Source organism: Prinia subflava, chromosome 8 (genome assembly GCF_021018805.1).
Source record: "Prinia subflava isolate CZ2003 ecotype Zambia chromosome 8, Cam_Psub_1.2, whole genome shotgun sequence".
Lineage (NCBI taxonomy): Eukaryota > Metazoa > Chordata > Aves > Passeriformes > Cisticolidae > Prinia > Prinia subflava.
The window spans coordinates 21015967-21034290 of NC_086254.1; the positions used below are offsets into that span (position 1 = coordinate 21015967).

At 50.5% G+C, this 18324-nt stretch overlaps 1 protein-coding gene across 5 annotated transcripts in view; it reads left to right on the forward strand.

Moving 5' to 3' along the window:
• Positions 1-17050, forward strand: part of GPATCH8 (G-patch domain containing 8) — a 55935-nt gene extending 38885 nt beyond the window's left edge. For 4 of the 5 annotated variants that reach the window (XM_063404060.1, XM_063404061.1, XM_063404062.1 and 1 more), the window contains 3 exons: positions 1201-1344; positions 10589-10719; positions 11092-17049. In XM_063404060.1, the coding sequence (XP_063260130.1) occupies positions 1201-1344; positions 10589-10719; positions 11092-14914 (4098 nt within the window). In that variant the 3' untranslated portion in view covers positions 14915-17049. Of the gene's footprint in view, positions 1-1200; positions 1345-10588; positions 10720-11091 lie in introns of all 5 variants that reach the window. The other variant, XM_063404059.1, reaches the window with a different exon arrangement.
• The last annotated feature ends 1274 nt before the right edge of the window (positions 17051-18324 follow it).

Consider the following 18324-nt stretch of genomic DNA (forward strand, 5'->3'; position numbering starts at 1 on the left):
GCACTCAGAATGGAGCAGTGTCAGCTTTAGAGGTGTAAGGTTCTGTTCCAAAGGCAGGGATCCTCCTAGGTTTGAAGCCAGTGTGTCTCTGGGTTAGCTTGAGGCTTTGAACTTCTTGGAGCACAGATAATCCAGGAGGCTCCCATGAGGCAGAGTTGCCTTCCCCCATCAGCACTGCAGGCCTTGTTTTAAGCAGTCTCCTTTTAGGGATACTTCTGCTATGACCAGGGATATCCAGTCCTTGTGGGTTTCTTCCAACACAGAATATTCTGTGATTCTGGGTGACAAATGGAGTAGCATTGCGAAGTTCTGGATTCTCTGTGAATTTGCAAAGGCTGCTCATCTGAGTAAGCTGGGTTCAGTAAGGCCAAGTGCTGGGACCTGCATTTGGGTAACAGCAACCCCATGGGATGTTCCAGGTGGGGGCAAAGTGACTGGAAAACTGGACAGGACCTGGAGGTGCTGGTCAGCAGCAGCTGAACATGAGCCCAGGTGGGCAAGAGGCCAGTGGCACCTGGGCAGTCCCAGGTGGGGTGGCAACAGGACCAGGGCAGTGACTGTCCTCTGAGCTGGCACTGCTGAGGAACCTCAAGTGCTGTGTCCAGTTCTGGGCACCTCATGATGAGAAGGGCACTGAGGGGCTGGAGCATGCCCAGAGAAGGGAATGGAGCTGGGAATGGGCTGGAGCCCCAGGAGCAGCTGAGGGAGCTGGGAAAGGGGCTCAGCCTGGAGAAAAGGAGGCTCAGGGGGGACCTTGTGACTCTGCACAACTCCTGACAGGAGGGGACAGCTGGGGGGGTCGGGCTCTGCTGCCAGGAACAGGGACAGGAGGAGAAGGAATGGCCTCAGGCTGGGCCAGGGGAGGGTGCAGGGTGGACATCAAGAAGAGCTTCCTGGAAAGGGTGGTCAAGTTTTGGAAAGGGCTGCCCAGGGAGGTTTGGAGTGCCCATCCCTGGAGGTGTCCAAGGAAGGGCTGGAGGTGGCACTCAGTGCTCTGGGCTGGGGACAAGATGGGCATTGGACACAGGTTGGACCCAGTGATCTTGGAGGTGTTTTCCAGCCTCAGTGATTCTGTAATAAATATAATCAATGTACACTAAGTTTTTATTAAGCACTGTTTTTCCTTGAAGGACTAACCCATCATCTTCCAGCCTGTTCCACAGGACACTAAACAGAAGCATTTTTTTGTTAATTTTGCAGGATTATGTTGATAAAGAAAAGGCCATTGCCAAGGCTTTGGAAGACCTCAGAGCAAACTTCTACTGTGAACTCTGTGACAAGCAGTATCAGAAGCACCAAGAGTTTGACAACCACATCAACTCTTATGACCACGCTCACAAGCAGGTAACCAGTTGTAGACAGCACAGTTCATCAGTTTGGTATTCATTGTGGTGGTCTTGTTTGTGGTTAATACTTGGAGTTTCCCTGGTGTATCTGTTTTCATTACTGGTCTAGGAATAGGTGTTTTATGTCACTGGGTAGGATTTTTATGCCCATCATTCATTTAAGAACACAAACAAAAGAACCCCAAGCCCCTCTCCATGGTTGGCATCAAGGAGCCCCAGTTCTGAAAGACCCACGGGCAGGAATGTGCTGGTGTTAAACTGAGGAGAGGACACGTGGAGGTGGATGGCTCCCAGCTTGCTTTTAGCATTAGTACAGCTTTGGGGAGTGATGATTCCCCATAGGTGAGCATTTTGCTACCTGAGTCTGTGTTCTGTGGAGTTACTGAAAAGAGACTAGGAAATAATGGGCCTTGCCAAAGGAATCCTAAGAAAGGAGCACTTCCCAAATTCTGTAATTCTCAGGAGAAGGTGGGTTCAGAGTCTCTGTGGAGCTGGCTTTTTTTCCCAAGGTAGGGATGTACTGTAGTGTCTTCATGCTGCACAGTAAGTAATGGAAGTTCTTGTGTTAGCCTGATCTGTTTGACCATTTAAACTGCTAAATGAGATGTAACTGCACAGCAGATCGCAGTGTTGGGCTCCTCCAGGGCTGGAAGGGCTCAGAGGAGGAATTTGGTGTTCCTGGTCATAAATTCTAACAACACAATCATCAGAATACTGGTAACTCGAGGAGGATGTGCTGTAGAGCTGCAAAATGGTAGTGAAAACAGCTAAAACCAAGAATATTGCTTCAGAGTATGATTTTTGTGTGTGTGTATTAAGTGTAGGATATGACAGAGAATCTGCTTTGAGCTAAGGGAGTCTTGTCAGGAATTCTCATGGCAGGGCAGCTGGGCTCTGTAAAGAAGTGTGGTTTGCTAGAATCAAGAGCAGAAATTCATTTATTCCCTTGGTTATTGGGCAGAGGGGTGGTTTTGGCTGAGCTCAGTCATGACACCTGAGAGCAGAGCACTTCCTTGGAAGGTCTCCATCAGTTTGGCTGAAACTTGAGTGCAGTGACCTTCGTTTATCTGGGAGGTGGCAGGACCTGTTTGTGTCACATTCTTGGTGCGCTGATGCTGTGGGATTCCGTGGACTGCTCCAACCCTCGGTGACTAATGGGGCACTCACGCGAGCCTGGCCAGGCTCAGTGCTCTCCCAGCAGCTGGAGGTGCTGTGGAGAAGGAAACCAACCTGTGGAAAGCAATAAAAGGAGTCATCAGCAGGAGTGGCCTGAGAGAAAAATGTCTTGTGCACCCACAAGGTGGGGTCATCTCATCAGGAGAAAGAATTTAGAAGTTGCTTGGTACTGCTGATTATGCTGAGAGGAATTATGTTCTTGGATAATTCCATCCATTGCAGTCACTTCAGGCAGGCTTTGGAGCAAATGAGCCTCTGAACTCTGGCTGCATCACCCAGCATTAATTTCTAGTTACAGAGAGATTTAAACAAAGAAGCAATCATGCTTTGCTTAGGGAAAAAAATTGCTTGTCCAGCTTTGTCGGGTTGAAATGTGTGTGACCCCACTGGGTCAGCATTCAGGGAGTGAACTTGAAACCCCCGAGACAGAATGATGGTGAATTTGCATAAGTAACATTATCTCACTGCTGTGCTCCCTCCTGCTCCAGGGAGGCTCATTTCCAGCAGTCCAGTCTAAATTTTAAAACAAATTTTTAAAAAATGCTGTCCTTTTGGTATGTTGCATGTTGATGTTTTATAGTTTGTCTCTTTGGACAAGAAGGCAAGGTTGCAGAAAGGTGAGCCTAAAGTTTTTGAGAGAAAACATGAACTTTAAATGAAAGTAGGCCATCAGTTGGCTTTCTTGGAAAGAAAGGCCATTACAGTATCTTAGTTACAGCAACACAGCTTGGTGTACATCATCTGTGAGATTTTGTTGTCTCAGTGGTAATTTTTGAGGCAGCAGAGCTTGTTTTTGCCTTTTTCTTGGCTCAGTTTCCACAGCATTTTTGCTTTTAAGTATTTTTAGTTCCACGTGCCCCTGACGTTGAAGTGTTTGGTTATCCCTCTGTGGCTCAGCAAGCATTAGGCTGTCCCTGTAAATAGATGTTCCGTCCTCAGATCCCTTTCCACTCCTGAGTTATAAAGACACTGTCTTGTATTCCAGGAAGGAATTCGGGATTATTGCCCAACAGGGATGATAGGTAAGTGTATTGATCCCAACCGGATGAATTTTGGACCCACCAAAATGTGTCAACACCAAACAATTAAAGGGAAGGTTTATTCTCTTTATTTCCTGCCTGTCCTGGTGTCATAGATCATTTGGCTACATCTGAATCAACCTCAACACGAAGTTTCTCCAAAAGGCAGCATTTCCTTGTCTGGGAAAAGATACTAGCATTTATTCTCCCAAACCAGTGGCATGTTTTAGCCATTGTGTTGGAGGTGTGCAGTGTTGTTCTGGAGCTGGTTTTAATTAGGTTGATACTTGAGACTGATACTGATACTGCAGCTGTTTAAAGGACCAGTCAGCCTCTGGTCAGCACATGGCCTGTCGCTCTCAGGGGACCAAAAGCAGCTGGAGTGGGTGCAGATGGCTCTGCAGGAGGGACAGTAAGCTCAGTTCTCACACACCCTTCAGTGAGCAGCTGGGAAAGGCTGCATCTCATAACTTCTTGTACAGCTGCTGATGTCTTTAATGCTGGGGTTTTTTAGTTGTAGATTTTGATCTTGAAGGCCTGGTAGGTTATGAAAGGCCCGCACTCCTGATGGTGCCCAGCCCTGACAGTCAACAGAGTTACAGTTAACAATAATCAAGAGAAAAGAGGTGGCAAATGTAGAAAGAAAACTTCTGCAGCTATGAAGGAGCTTGGGTGGTGAGGATGGACCCCATGTATATCCCTGGAAGTGTTCAGGGCCAGGTTGGACAGGACTTAGAGCAGCCTGGGATAGTGCAGGGTGTCCCTGCCCGTGGCAGGGGGTAGAACAAGGTAATCTTTAGGATCTTTTCTAAGCCAGTGTTTGGGTTTTTTTTTTCTGCTTTCATGCAGATCCACAGTGTCCTGATCCTTGGGAGCTCCCACAGTCCTAGAACACTGCACTCAGTGGGAATGTGTCCTTAAGGCATTACACCTGTGAGGGCTCCTTATTTGATTTAGGGTTTTGACATTAAGATAAAGACCTTCTATTAGATTTGTGTGAAGATGAGTGCAAGCCCCTTGTCAGGGTTGTGCCCTGTCTGTGTGTTCTTATCAAATAAACCTGTATGTGCAGGGCCCAGCATTGGAACAACCTGCAGCAGTTACGGTTGGAATTACCTGTGTGTCAGTTATGCAGCATTTATAGTCAGCTTTTCCTATGCGGGGATTTTAACAATCCAAGAACTTGGAGAATCTCCCACCATCACTTCGTTCTGCTCGTGTGCCTGCTGAGGGCTCGAGCTGTTTACTGAGTCACTGACCCAACAGAATCAAAACATCCCCCTTCTGCATTCCCTGTGAAAAACAAACGTGTTCCTGAGTGAACCTGTGCCAGGTTCCCTGGGAGAGCACAAACCAACATTGAAATGCAGGCTTTTATGTAGCTGGTTTTTTTCCCCTAAGTGTGTGGTGTTTTGGAGGTGTAGGTGATTAATTCTGCCTAGATTCTCTTTGTAAAAGGGCAAAAGGAGTGTATTCCATAAATAATTTCTTTGGGAAAGAGGGTGGAGCTCAGAACTGAAAGTATAGATGTGCAGTTCTCTTTGTGCCCTAATTAGCTGCATCTTTGCTTCTCATGCCGAGGGGGAGGATCTGTTCAAACACAATAAAATTACCAAGCCAGTCACTGCTCAGGTTGAGGAATACTCTGAATGCAAACCCTGAACTTTGTGTTTTGGGGAAACCTGGGATTTCCAAAACCTTGGGCTTCCAAGCACAGCTTGAATGGAGAAGATGGGAGGGAATCTCTGAGGTACTTGGTGTTACATGGGAGGTTCTTCTGCTCCAGAAATGCTTTGCCTTCAGAAAACCCACCAGTGAACAATAAAGTGGCTACAAGAGAACTGGAGAGGGACTTTGGACAGGGGCATGGAGTGATAAAACAAAGGGGAGTGGATTTAACTGAAGAGGGAGTAGGTTTGCATTAGAGATGATGAGGAAATTCTCCCTAGTGAGGATGGGGAGGCCCTGACACAAGCTACCCAGAGGAGTTGTGTCTGCCCCTGGATCCCTGGAGGTGCCCAAGGCCAGGCTGGACAGGGCCTGGAGCACCCTGGGATAGTAGAAGGTGTCCCTGCTATGCAGGGAGTGGGACTGATGAGCAGTAGGATCCCTCCCAACCCAACCCATTCTATTTTTTTAACCTAGCTAAGAAAAATCCTGATTCCTTCCAGGGAGGAAATTAAGATGAAATAAAACAGCATTTGCAGGCCATTTCCCCTTTGTTCTTTTCACTTCATTTGTAAGTGTGCAGAGAATGTTGATGACCAAAGATAAGCCAGGCTTGTTCTCACTTCAATAAAATTATCAAGGTTGCCATCCTTTGAGCTTGTGTTTAATGGTGTAGTTCACTTCCAGAAACTTTTGGGGCAAAGAGTCGAGCAGACATCAGAAGTTCAGAAAGCCAGAAATCTGCTGGCACAGAATGAAATGTACGTTATTGTTATTTTATTTAATGTGGATTGGCAGAGAGACACGAGAACAATGGCAAGGGAGGAGGGGGCTCTGATGTCATGGGAGCTGCCTCCTGCCTCAAGCCCCAGAGGTGGATCTGCTCTGACCCATCTCAATGTGAGGTTTGGCATGAAAGTCTCACATCTTCAGGTCTGCTGACAGTGTCACAGTGGTTTTTTCTTGTGAGAATAACAGGGGCTCTTTCTGCTCGTCACTTTTAGGCAAAGAATGTCTCTCAGTAGGCCTCAGTTCAGTAATGCTGTGTGGCTTTGTCACCTTAAATGGAGAAAATCCATTTACTGCTTGTCCTGAGCCTGTAAAGCTCTGCACCCCAGCTGGGTACTGGGGAGGTCTTACCTGGTTCCATCAGAAAAATCTGGGACATGCTGAGTTTTGTTTTCATGGGCCTGAGGCTGCCAGAGCTCCAGGATCACTTGGACAGCACTCGCAGGGATGCACAGGGTGGGATTGTTGGAGTGTCTGTGCAGGGCCAGGGGTTGGACTGGATGATCCTTGGGGATTCCTTCCTGCTTAGGACATCCTATAATGGTTCAGTGGTTTTCCTGTAGCAGCAGTTCCTGACTCCTGCTGGCCCCCCTGGATTTCCCCCCTTTGCTGTGCCTGGGATGGGCTCTCAGGAGCTTTTCATCAGTGCTGTAGTGCAGCTGGTTTAAGCTGATTTATGAGAATTGGAAGGTACTGGTGGTGCTTGCCAGTTCAGCCCCTCCTGAGCCGTGCAGGATTGGGAGATAATCCAGCACTGTGGCCTCTTTGTGCCGCAGTCCGGAGGTAGCTGCATATTCAATACCAAACCTGCTCTTCAGGAGCTCAATTTGCACTCCTGTGGAAATGTGGAGGCAAGTTCGGAGTTTTGTTAGAAACAAGGCTGGAAACTTAAAATACGATTCTTTGTTCCAAAGCTGAGGGGGGTGGCAGCTATTAATAAACCCCAGGAGGCTGGAGGTAGTGAACTACTGCCTACAGCATGTGGAAATCTGGAGAAATTTTATGTAAGTGCTGGTGATTTGTGTCACTGCTGGTCACTGCAGTGTGGCCCTTCTGACAGCTGAAGTAATAAACCAGCAGAATATTCCTTGGCTTTATGATCCCCATGATCCTGCAGTTTGAAAGGATGTTGCTGATTAGACAAACTGCTGCTTCCTCAGAAAACACACTGCCAATGGAGAAAAAAAAGGCCCTTAGTTTTGAAATCCCATAGTAGCGTGGAGCATGTGTTTGATTTAATACAGGTTTGGTGGCTCTAATCCTGTTGAAAAAAATCATTGTCTTGCTAAGCACAATGGGAAGACTTAAAAAAGGAAGATTCACCCCAAAAGCATGAGTTCCCAGGATTCCTTGTGGAGTGGAGAAGCTCCCGGAGGATGGTTGAGTGGCGTTGTTAAATCCTTGTTGGAATTTCTCTGTGATGCTGGGGAAGGGGCAGTACCATGCTCCTCCAGCCTCCCTCACACCCACACATATGGTGTGGTCAAAAAGTCATTTAGAGGTTTTTGGGGGATTAGAATAACAAACACTCTCCTCAGGATTAGATGGAAATTTCTTTAGTGTAAGCTGAGCTTAAATATCGGTTTAGTTCAAATGATTTTCAGGGCAGGCTGAGACCTGGAAGTGTGTGAGCAGCATTTCAGTGCTCTGTGTGCTCCCTTCACCCAGTGAAATAGCACTTCAGGCCTTAGATTGCTCCTTCCCAGTCAGGACTGGGGAGCAGGGTGGGCATGGCTGTAGTGAGCTGGTTATCCAGTCTTTGAGGGGATCAGTCAGTGGATTCAGTGACATATTTGAAACAAAAAGTGAGGGGAGAGTTACAGGTTATTTTGAAAAGTTCCAGGTGTTTTTCATTCCTGCAGCAGGTTCTTCTTACAGATGAGCAGTGTGGGGTCCTGTTTTCCCCCCCTTTCCCTCCCCCAGGATGCATTTAGGGAAGATAATGCAGTCCAGCCAGGTCTCTTGCACACCTGGAGTCATTTCTGATGATAGGTGGGTTGGTTTAGGTCAGTCTAAGAAGCTGAGCTGTGTTCTGTTCTGTTTTACATTTCCAAGGAGCTGGCATGGTGCATTTGTGAGCTTTTTCTATCCTGTACTTCCTCAGCAAGACTCTTTTCCTCCTGACTCCTGTGTCACAAAAAGAAACTCAGCCTTGAGATCTCTTGGTCCTTTGGAAACCAGACCAACTCTTCCCCAGTTTTGGAAGTACCAAATTCTCAGCAGTCTTGACACCAGGGCCAGTGGTTTGTCAGCCTAAAGGGCCCTGTTTGGGTGCAGCTGGGAGTTGCTGTGGTGCATATTCCAGAGTTAAAGTGCTTTGGGGTAGTTCGTTTGCTTCACACCTCTAAATTTTAAGTGTTGAGAGTGGGAAGTTTGGAGGAGCAGAGACACACAAAGGTCAGCATTTAATAGAGAACATTTCATTCTGTCTGCATTCCAATTGCCATGTAATGGAGGCAGGAGAGCCTGAGGGCAGCTGCATCGTTCCCAACAGCTCTGAGCCCAGTTTGTGTCCTGGGGGATGATCAGGACGATGCCTGGGGGCACAGGGGGCTCTGAGTGCACCATCGAACCTTCCTCCTGAGAGGAAAAGGTCACAGTTCGTGTCTGGTGTAAATAGCTGGGTCATACTTTTTTCCAAATGGTTGAGTGATCTCACGAGTTGGCATCAGCCCCCATTAAATAGTTTTGTCAGCTGTTGGTGGCTGTAACTTCCCAGAGCATTTCAGACACACTTTCGAAATCGGCATGAGAAAGCTGATAGCATTGCTCAGTCCATCTATTTTTTTTTTCCTTCCTCTTGGAAAAAAATTACTCTTCAACATTTAACATACACCACAAAACCCTTGAGCCCTTTACTTGTCCTGGTGAAAGTAGTTCTGCTGTTCCAGGTGGGATCATTGCTGTGTCTGTGCGTGTCCGTGTGTGTGTCCCTGCTCCAGACCCCAGCTCGGTCCCGTGGCTCCACTGGCTCCGCTCCTGCTCCATAGAATAGCTGGCGCACTCCCCCACAGCTCTCTAGTAATGCTTGCTTGTTATTTTTTTTTTCCTCTGTTCCACTCTTGTTATATTTTTACTTTCTTTTTTTCTTTGTGATGTGATGTTTTCAGCTGATGTATTGAAAGCAAACCCTTCTAATTTGGGAGTCCAGATCACAAGAGTGAGTTTCTTTCTACTGGTGTCTGTAGTTGTACCTTTTTTGTGTGTTCTCACCTCTGATTTTAGTAACAATCAACCACATTTAGTAAATACAATTAGGTAAGAGAATCCTCTGTCTTGTCCAATCTCCCCCTTTTTCACAAAGCAATGTTCTCTTTACATTGGGCCAGCTTAATTCCTCTAATTTGAGCTTTGGGTTCGTTTCCAGATCCACTGTTCCTGTGTGTGGCAGCCTGACTCTGCTCCAGGAAAGAGGCAGAGTCAGCCAGCCAGAAGTATTTAGAATTCACCAGTGATTTGTACATCCTGTACAAGAATTGTTCCAAAGTGACTCCTGCTCTGAGTCCTGTTAGTCTCCCAGGCCCTGCATGAAATGGCTGAAAAAACATGAAACTTCTTCCAAAAGCTGAGTACAGGATGCATTCTGGAACTGGGCCCTTTGAAAGGGTTTTGAATTGTGCACTAAAAAAGAACAATGAGTCGCTTTAGGATGGTGGAGGTCTGTCTTTGTTGCTTTCTGTTACTTTAACTTCTGTAGAGCATTCTAAAATAATGTTTTGAATATCCATATATATTCCAAGGAAAAGCAGCAGCCACTTCTCTTAGTGCTCTAAGAAAAGGACTTTCCAAAATATTCTGAAGGCTTGGATGTTTGTTTTCTATTAGAATTGGCTACCTAGACTTCCTCGGTGATATTAGGATGTTTGAAATTCCTTAGGATTGGGTTTGCTCCCTCGTGATAAGATTTCTGGGGAACTTGGTGCTTCTACCTCCCAAAGTATTCAACCCCAAGAGACCCTCCTGCCTTTAGAGCAGTTTGTTTCTTGACCCTCTCAGAACTACTGTCAGGAAAACAAGTAACTGGTTGTGGTGTATGTTGTATTCTGGATTTGCTTACAAAACCATTTGCATGGGATTTTTGGCTCCTTCTCCAATGTAATGGTACATTGCTTTTGTCAGATGTCATGCCTGGGTGGCTCTGGCACCAGCTAATCCCTCCTGTCCTTTGGCCCATGCTCTTGACTCATGTCATGCACTGTTTGTCCAGTACATCTGCACCCTGCAAGAGCAGCAAAGTAAACAATCCTTCTTCTTTTCCCCTTTTCCTTCCAGAATTTGCTTGTTGCTTTGAAATCAGCTTTGTTGTCCATGCTAAAGAATACCAGTAGTGTTGATTGGAAGGGGGTATACACAGAACTTGAAGTCATAGCCAAAAGTGACCACCAGTTGTCTTTTCCTTCAGCTGCTGGGAGGATGGCAGTGTGCTCCGTGGGGTTTGTTGAGCTAAGATGCTGTTGCTCCATCCTGGCTCAGTAAATGTCCCTGGGGAGGGGCTTGACACCTCAATTTCCAGTACTACAGCAAAGAGCTGCTCTTGGATAAACCACAAACACCTTTGATCTGATTCGTCCCTGCTCTCTTTTGCCTCAGAGGTTGAAAGATCTCAAGCAAAGGGAATTTGCTCGCAATGTCTCGTCGAGATCCCGGAAAGATGAGAGGAAGCAGGAGAGAGCCCTGCGGCGCCTGCACGAGCTGGCTGAGCAGAGGAGGCAGCCCGAGTGGTGAGTCTGGATGGGCCCCTGGAGCCGGGGGGCTGCGGCCCAGGGCTGGGCTGGCATTCCTGCTCTGGGATACTGCCCAGGCTTTGAGGGAAAAGCTTCATGCTGTGTTTGGGGCCCGTGCTGTGGTTTTGGTAGGAGTGAGTTCACTGAACTGATCATGCAGAATATCCCCAAATTGCTATATCAAATAGCAATACATATTTTCTTCAGTAATTTGTTATTACTAAAAACTTTGAGTGGCTGTATAATGATATTTTAATGCATGTGTGTGGGTGCAAGAGCACTTGAACTGTGCAAGATTGTCTCTGCTGAGGGATAGGTGTTCCTGCAGAGGGACAGGGTCAACTGTGTTTTCTCTCTCCTCTGTTCCAGTGCTCCTGGAAGTGGGCCCATGTTCAGGACCACCACGGTGGCTGTGGACGAGGAAGGTGGAGATGACGATGATTCCGCAGCCAACAGTGGCTCCTTCATCCAGACAAGCTCTGGCCAGGCCACAGAGATGACCACAGACAGAGGCTTCCTGAACACTGGACAAGGCACTGTGATGCCAGGCCAGACGTCTGCCCAGGGGCCACAAGCCATCAGCTTTGGCATTAAGAGCACTCTGGGAACTCCGCTGCAGAAGATTGGGGTGTCCTTTTCCTTTGCCAAGAAGACTCCAGTGAAGCTGGAAACCATTGCTTCTGTTTTCAAGGACCACGTGGACGAGTCCAGTTCTGCAGACGGGGAAAAAGGTGATGAGAGGGGGTCGTCGGAGGGTGGCAGCCTGCAGAAGTGTGGAGAGGGTGAAGGCACCAATAATGCTGATGGCAAGGCAGAGGACGATGACCAGCACGACAAGGACAGTGGGGCTCTGGCCAGCACCTTATCCAAACTGAAGAAGATGAGGCGAGAAGATGGACCAACGGCCGTGGAACCACAGTATTACCACTACATCCCCCCGGCCCACTGTAAAGTAAAGCCCAACTTTCAATTCCTGCTTTTCATGAAGGCTACCGAGCAAACGGAAGCAGAAAATGTGAACAAAAAAAATGTGCACGAAGTGAAAAAGGGGAGTTCCCCCAAACCCAAACCTAGCAAGCACACGGAAAAGGCTGCTGAGAGCAAGGGACAGCAGAAGGAGCAGAGTACTACTGAAAGTGCAGCTCAGCAGGGCAAAACAGAACGAAAAGACATCCCAGAGAATGAAAATACAAAGGAGAGCAAGGACCTTCCAGAGAGCAATCCCCCTGAGCCAGACACTGCTCCTCCTCATCCTCCTGCTTTGGGCTGCAGAGATGGCTCTGAGGGACCAAAGCACCCCACAGGACCTTTTTTCCCTGTTCTGAGTAAGGATGAGAGCACGACACTGCAGTGGCCTTCAGAGCTGCTCATCTTCACCAAAGCTGAGCCTTCTGTGTCCTACAGCTGCAACCCCCTGTACTTCGACTTCAAGCTCTCCCGTAACAAGGATGCAAAAGGGAAAGGGGCAGAGAAATCCAAGGATCCAGGGGGCCTTTGTAAAGACAATGCTCAGAGCACAGAACCTGGTGAGGTAAGCAAAGCCAAGGAGGCAGAAAGTGTAGGGAACAGTTCTGCTCAAAAAATGGAAAGCAAATCCCAGAGCAAGCAGGAATCTGGTCTGGGAAGCATCAGTAAGGGAGAGGGGGAGGACAGCAGTAAGAGTACAACGGGTAAGAGTAAATCTGGAAGGTCCCATAAACACAAAAAGAAAAAGAAGCACAAAAAGTCCAGCAAACACAAACGCAAACACAAGGAGGAAGCTGAGGAGAAGGCCCGGAAAGCTGATCTGGGGGAAGAGAAACCTAAGAAACGGAAAAGGCACAGGCACAAAAAAGGTAAATCCTGTCTTTCAACAGAGTCAGACCGGGCACTGAAACCTGAACTGTCTGAAGACTGCAGCCATTTCCAGAAGAAAAAGCGATGCTCCCAGGAGTCCCAGAGGAAATCCCTGTCTGCTGAGGAGGGAAGCAGCGGTAAAAAAGAGGACGGAGGTAACTCCTGCCAAGAGCACGGCAGCAAAAGACACAAGGCTGAGCTGCAGCAGGTGCCTGGTGTGAGGAGGCGCTGCCCGGGTCTGTCCCAGGCCCGAAACAGCCGCCGGAGCCGGCAGAGCAGCGGCGACTACGACAGCGACGAGGGCTCCCCCGGCAAGCACTGCCACCAGAAGTCGCCGTCGCAGTACAGCGATGACTACGAGTCGGGCAGTGAGCACTCGCGCAGCCGCTCCCGCTCGGGCCACAGGCACTCCTCGCACAGGTCCTACTCCACCAGCTCGGACGCGTCCTCGGAGCACAGCCGCTACAGCCGCCACAGGAGCTACTCGGATGACAGCTACAGTGACTACAGCGACCGCTCCCGCTGCCACTCCAAGCGCTCCCAGGACTCGGAGGAAGACTCTGACTACAACAGCTCAAACCACCGCTCGAAGCGGCGCAAATACTCCTCGTCGGAAGATGACTACAGCTCAAGCAGGAGCAGATCCAGGAGTCGGAGCAGAAGCCGAACCCACCCTCGGGGCAGGTCAAGATCGAGGAGCCGGGGCAGGAGTCGCAGCAGCAGCTGTAGCCGCAGTCGGAGCAAGAGGAGGAGCCGCAGCGTGACGGGCCGCAGCTGGAAACGCAGCCGCAGCTACAGCCGGGACCGCAGCCGCAGCACCCGCAGCCACTCGCAGAGGTCCCTGTCACGGAAGGGCTCACGGGGCCATGAGAGCCCCGAGGAGCGAAGGTCTGGCAGGAGGGACTTCATCAGGTCCAAGATCTATCGCTCCCAGTCTCCTCACTACTTCCGGACAGGCCGAGGTGAGGGGTCGCTGCTGAAGAAGGAGGATGGCAAAGGAGAGGATCTGAAAGGATCTGGCTCCCTGTCCCAGAACAGTAGTGGCTCTGGCACGGGGCGGGCCTCGGAAGGGGACTGCAGTCCTGAGGAGAGGAACTCCGTCACTGCAAAGCTGCTCCTGGAAAAGGTGCAGTCCAGGAAAGTTGAGAAGAAACCCTGCGTCACTGATGAGATGCTGTCAGGGGCAAACAAGGTGGGCATAAAGCTCAAAGATCCTCCTCAGGGCTACTTTGGCCCCAAACTGCCTCCTTCCTTAGGCAACAAACCAGTTCTGCCCTTAATTGGGAAGTTGCCAACCACTCGGAAACCAAACTCCAAAAGATACGAGGAGTCTGACTTGGAGAGGGGCGAGGAGCAGGAGGGGTCAGATGCTGAGGATGGTTCCCGAGGCATGGAGGAGGGTCAGCTGGCTGGCCAGTCTCTCCTGGAAGATGTGGTGATGGTAATTCAGGACAAACCTCTGGATGAGCAGAAACGTGATGAGGCCTCTGTGGAGATGCCATCCCTTCCCCTGGATGCACCAGCGCTCCCTGAGTGCTTTGGCTCCAGAGATCTGGTCATGCCACACAACTTCCTCTCGGATCCAAGCGATGGTGACGGGCTGGAGCCTATGGATGGGGGCAACCAGCCGGTCCCAGTGGAAACCAGTATGATGCCCTTAGTTCCAGATGTTGAGCACTTTCCTGGCTACGTGCCTCAGAGCGGGGAGCCGAGCATAGAAGGGGATCGGGAGGGGGGAGAAGATTCCTCTCTAGCGCCGCTGGAGAGCCAGCCCATCACCTTCACCCCTGAGGAGATGGAGAAGTACAGCAAGCTGCAGCAGGCTGCCCAGCAGCACATCCAGCAGCAGCTGCTGGCCAAGCAAGTCAAGGCATTCCCAGCCTCAGCTGCCCTGGCACCAGCCGCACCCGCGCTCCAGCCCATCCACATCCAGCAGCCGGCGGCGGCGTCGGCCACATCCATCACGACGGTGCAGCACGCCATCCTGCAGCACCACGCCGCCGCTGCTGCCGCCGCCATCGGCATCCACCCCCACCCCCACCCGCAGCCCCTCGCTCAGGTCCACCACATTCCCCAGCCACACCTGACACCCATTTCCTTGTCCCACCTGACCCACTCGATTATTCCGGGGCACCCCGCCACGTTCCTGGCCAGCCACCCCATCCACATCATTCCAGCGTCCGCCATCCACCCGGGCCCCTTCACCTTCCACCCTGTCCCTCACGCTCTCTACCCGACCCTCCTGGCTCCAAGGCCTGCGGCCGCTGCTGCCGCCACGGCCCTGCACCTCCACCCCCTGCTGCACCCCATTTTCTCAGGACAGGACTTGCAGCATCCACCCAGCCACGGCACATGAAGGACTAAATGAAGGAACCTCGGAGGAAGGAGAATATTTGGTGTTTCGGGAAGGGGTTGGAGTCAAGCCAATGGGCAGGTGAGGCCTCCTGAGCATTTCCTTTCACTCTTGAGCAGCCAAAGAAGCCAGAGGCTCGAGGGCTGGGCTGTTGGCTGTATCCCAGGAATGTCTCGCTCCGACTCTTCCGTGCACGCAGCAGCACCACTGTGGAAGAACCATTTCACCTTTACAACAGCGAGACACTTGGAAAGGCTTTTTTTCCCCCCTGGATTCTCACACTTGGTCATCTTCTTTCTGCCACCTTGTATATGACAAATGAGGTTTCATACACACTAATAGGATCTCTAAAAATCGTTTTAATGAGGTCATCTAATTAAAATAGCATGATTAAATGCAGCTTGTAATCGACGATGGAACATCGGGAGCTCTCGGCTGTGGAGGCGCTGGAGGCCTCAGTTTTCAGGCATTGCAGGAGGTTCCTTGGCCTCTGTCACTGCACACATGGGTTTTTGTTGGTGTGAGCAGCAAAGGTGGAAGTAAAATCTTACTGTAAAGAGGAGGAGGAGCTTTCTGTGTGTGCAGAGCTCCCGTTCTTCTCCATCCTGCGTCTGCATTCTCCTGTGCTGGGACCATGCCTGGGTATCCCAGACTGGAGAGAGGTTCTTGAGTCAGGGGCTGGGATTCCAGCCTGGGCTTTGACCACTCTTCTCTTGAAAGGGGGAAAAGAAATCACTCTTGAGTTCCATCTTCTGTGGTGTTGGGAAAGAGGCACTGGGATGGGAGAGAGAAGGAAAATCCTGTTAGGAATTGAAGCAATACAGAGGATGGGAGAGCGCAGCCAGGATGTAAAGCGTGTTCTTTCCTCTGTAACACTGATGGTTCCCTTATTAATTTATAGGAATTTTTTTTTATGTAAAGAATTGCACTGAACTCTGTAAACAAAGATGCTGCTTTTTGTAGCTCCTATCAAAGGTTACATTTGTAGTATATCGCAATAATATTTTTTACAGCCAGTTCTTAGTGGTACTTGTTCTGGTGGCTTCTGTGTAAATATGTTTGCTGTAGGTGACCCAAGACACTTGTAAAGGTTCAATTTATAGTTTCAGCTAGATGCAGAACAGCTAAGCATGTATATTTTATCAAGCTCATGTATTTTTGAAGTTTTTATGTACTATAAAATGTAAAAACAAACAAAAAAGTCTTCATTTAGAATTTTGCAGAAGAAAAAAAATCAACAGGTGAGACTTGGGCAAGGTGAGGGGTGTGGGGGGTAGCAGTGGCTCTGGCAGGTAATGCTGCGTTCCTCCCTGCCATAGGAATGGGCACTGGAGCAGCCTGGGGAGCAGCAGGAATTCAGGGTGTGCCCAGAGTATAGAGAGCCCTTTCTTTCTCCTTTCCTTTCCACCCCCTTTGGAAGCAGAAATGTGTGGACCCTGCTGGTGCAGGAGGAGCCCTGGGACTGTTCCCACCCCTCACACACCCCACATTACCCCAGCTTAGTCCGTGAGGGATTTCCCACCTCTCCCTGCAACACCTGGCTCAGGTGACACTGCCCTTGGGAGCTTCCCCACCCCAGTGCAGGATTGAGCTGCTGCTGTCCCCACTCACAGGGCAGTGCAGGTGTCACAGCCCTTGGGCCACCACTGCTACGGAGAGGGATTTCAGAGCAGTGTGGGGGTGCAGTGACATCCCCATCCCTTTCCGTGTCCCCTTCCCCATCCTCATCCTCTTCGATATCCCCTCCTGGAGTGCAGGATGAGACCAGGCAAAGTCAAAGGATCAAAACCCCCTGAACTCTCTCACTGTAAAACGAGAAATTGGAGCAGGTCAGAGTGACAGCAGTCACAAAAAAGGGACTCAAATTTCCTGTAAATACCGAACAATTCAGTGTTACTGTCAGAGCTGAGCTTTGTAGAGCCCGTCCGTGCCCTGGCCCCATCACGCTGTGGGCAGGGATTGTTTTTGGACTTAAGGATAGCGCTAAAATAATTAACCTGTCATTACATAACAAGCATAAACAGACTGTATTTAACTTTGTCACATAAGATATATATAAATATATATATATGCTGTAAAATGAGGGAAAAAGACCTTTCTAATAAACCAATGATTTGTGGAAAAAAAGATGTGATGGTGTGGTGGTGGGGAGCTGCCGTATAGAGCACCAGCCTCTCCTTTCCTAACCAAATCCCTGGTTGGATTAAAGGAAAAAAATCCACCCTTCTGCATGCCAGCAGGGTCGAGCTCCAGGGTGCCACCTGCCCTTCCCTGGCGGTGGCTCTGGGAGGAGGTGGCTGATGAGGGATGGTGCAGAAGTGCTGAAACAAACAGGAAATTAAGTAATTGGACAGAAGAAAGAATTGTAATTGCCCTGAAGGGTCTGGTGTGGGCTCCAGCTGGATTCAAATGCTGCTGCCAGCTGGGGACGAGACCTCCCGAGGAGGAGCAGCTGCGCTCGAGTCCGGTGTCCTCCTCTCCCGGGGCACGGAGCTGATCCGGGCTCAGCTAAACCCTTCCCACAGTCCTGCTCTTTCCAACTGCAGCTGCTCCGAAGGGCTGCAGCAGACCCTGCTCCGGGGACTGTGTCCCCCATCAGGGGTCAAGGTGCCGTTCGGCTCTGTGAGGACCCCCTGTGCCCCCCCAAACCCCTGGGCTCCCCTGTCCTGCTTCCCATCTGCAGCTTCAGAGATGGAGGGGAGAAAAGCCCCGTTTCACACGGGCTGGCTCCAAGGGAGATGCCCTGGGCTTCCCCCACCACCGGCGCTGGGCTGGCACGGGGAGCCCGCGGAGATCTCGGGCAGCCTGAGCGTCCTTAACTGAGTTTAAATTAATTCTGCAGGTGGGTTCAGGGGCTGACGCCGCTGTCCGGTCAGGGCTGAGCCCCCGCGGCTGCCACAGGCACCGGCTCTTCCAGGGGCACAGGGAGGAGGGCACTCCTCGTTCGCTTGGCTGTGGGCTCACCCTGCCCCGGTCCCTCGCCAGAGCCATTGCCCTGCACAGCGCTGGTGCTGCCTCTCCCCTGGCAGAGTTTTGGGGTGTCCCTTCCCTGGGAAAGGGGACACTTGTGGGGGTGATGCCCAGCGCGGGCGGGCTCGGTGCTGTCAGCTCCATCCGGCTGCGGAGGGGATATCGGGGCGATGGAGGGGCCCTGTGCCCTGGCTGTCCTCGCCACATTTCCGCTGGCTGGGACTGCCTGCACCCCGAAATAGCTACCCCAAGATGGACATTTCGAAATAGCCACCCCTGCACCCCGGGGCGGGCTGGGTGCAGCCCCGGCGGGGGGTAGGCTCAGGCTGCTGCGGCCGTGTCCCCCCACCCCGTCACCGTGTCTCCCGGTGGCACTGCCACCTCCTGCCCCCCGCCCTGCTCCGGCCACATCCATCTCCCCCGCACCTCTCTGGCTCCCTGCA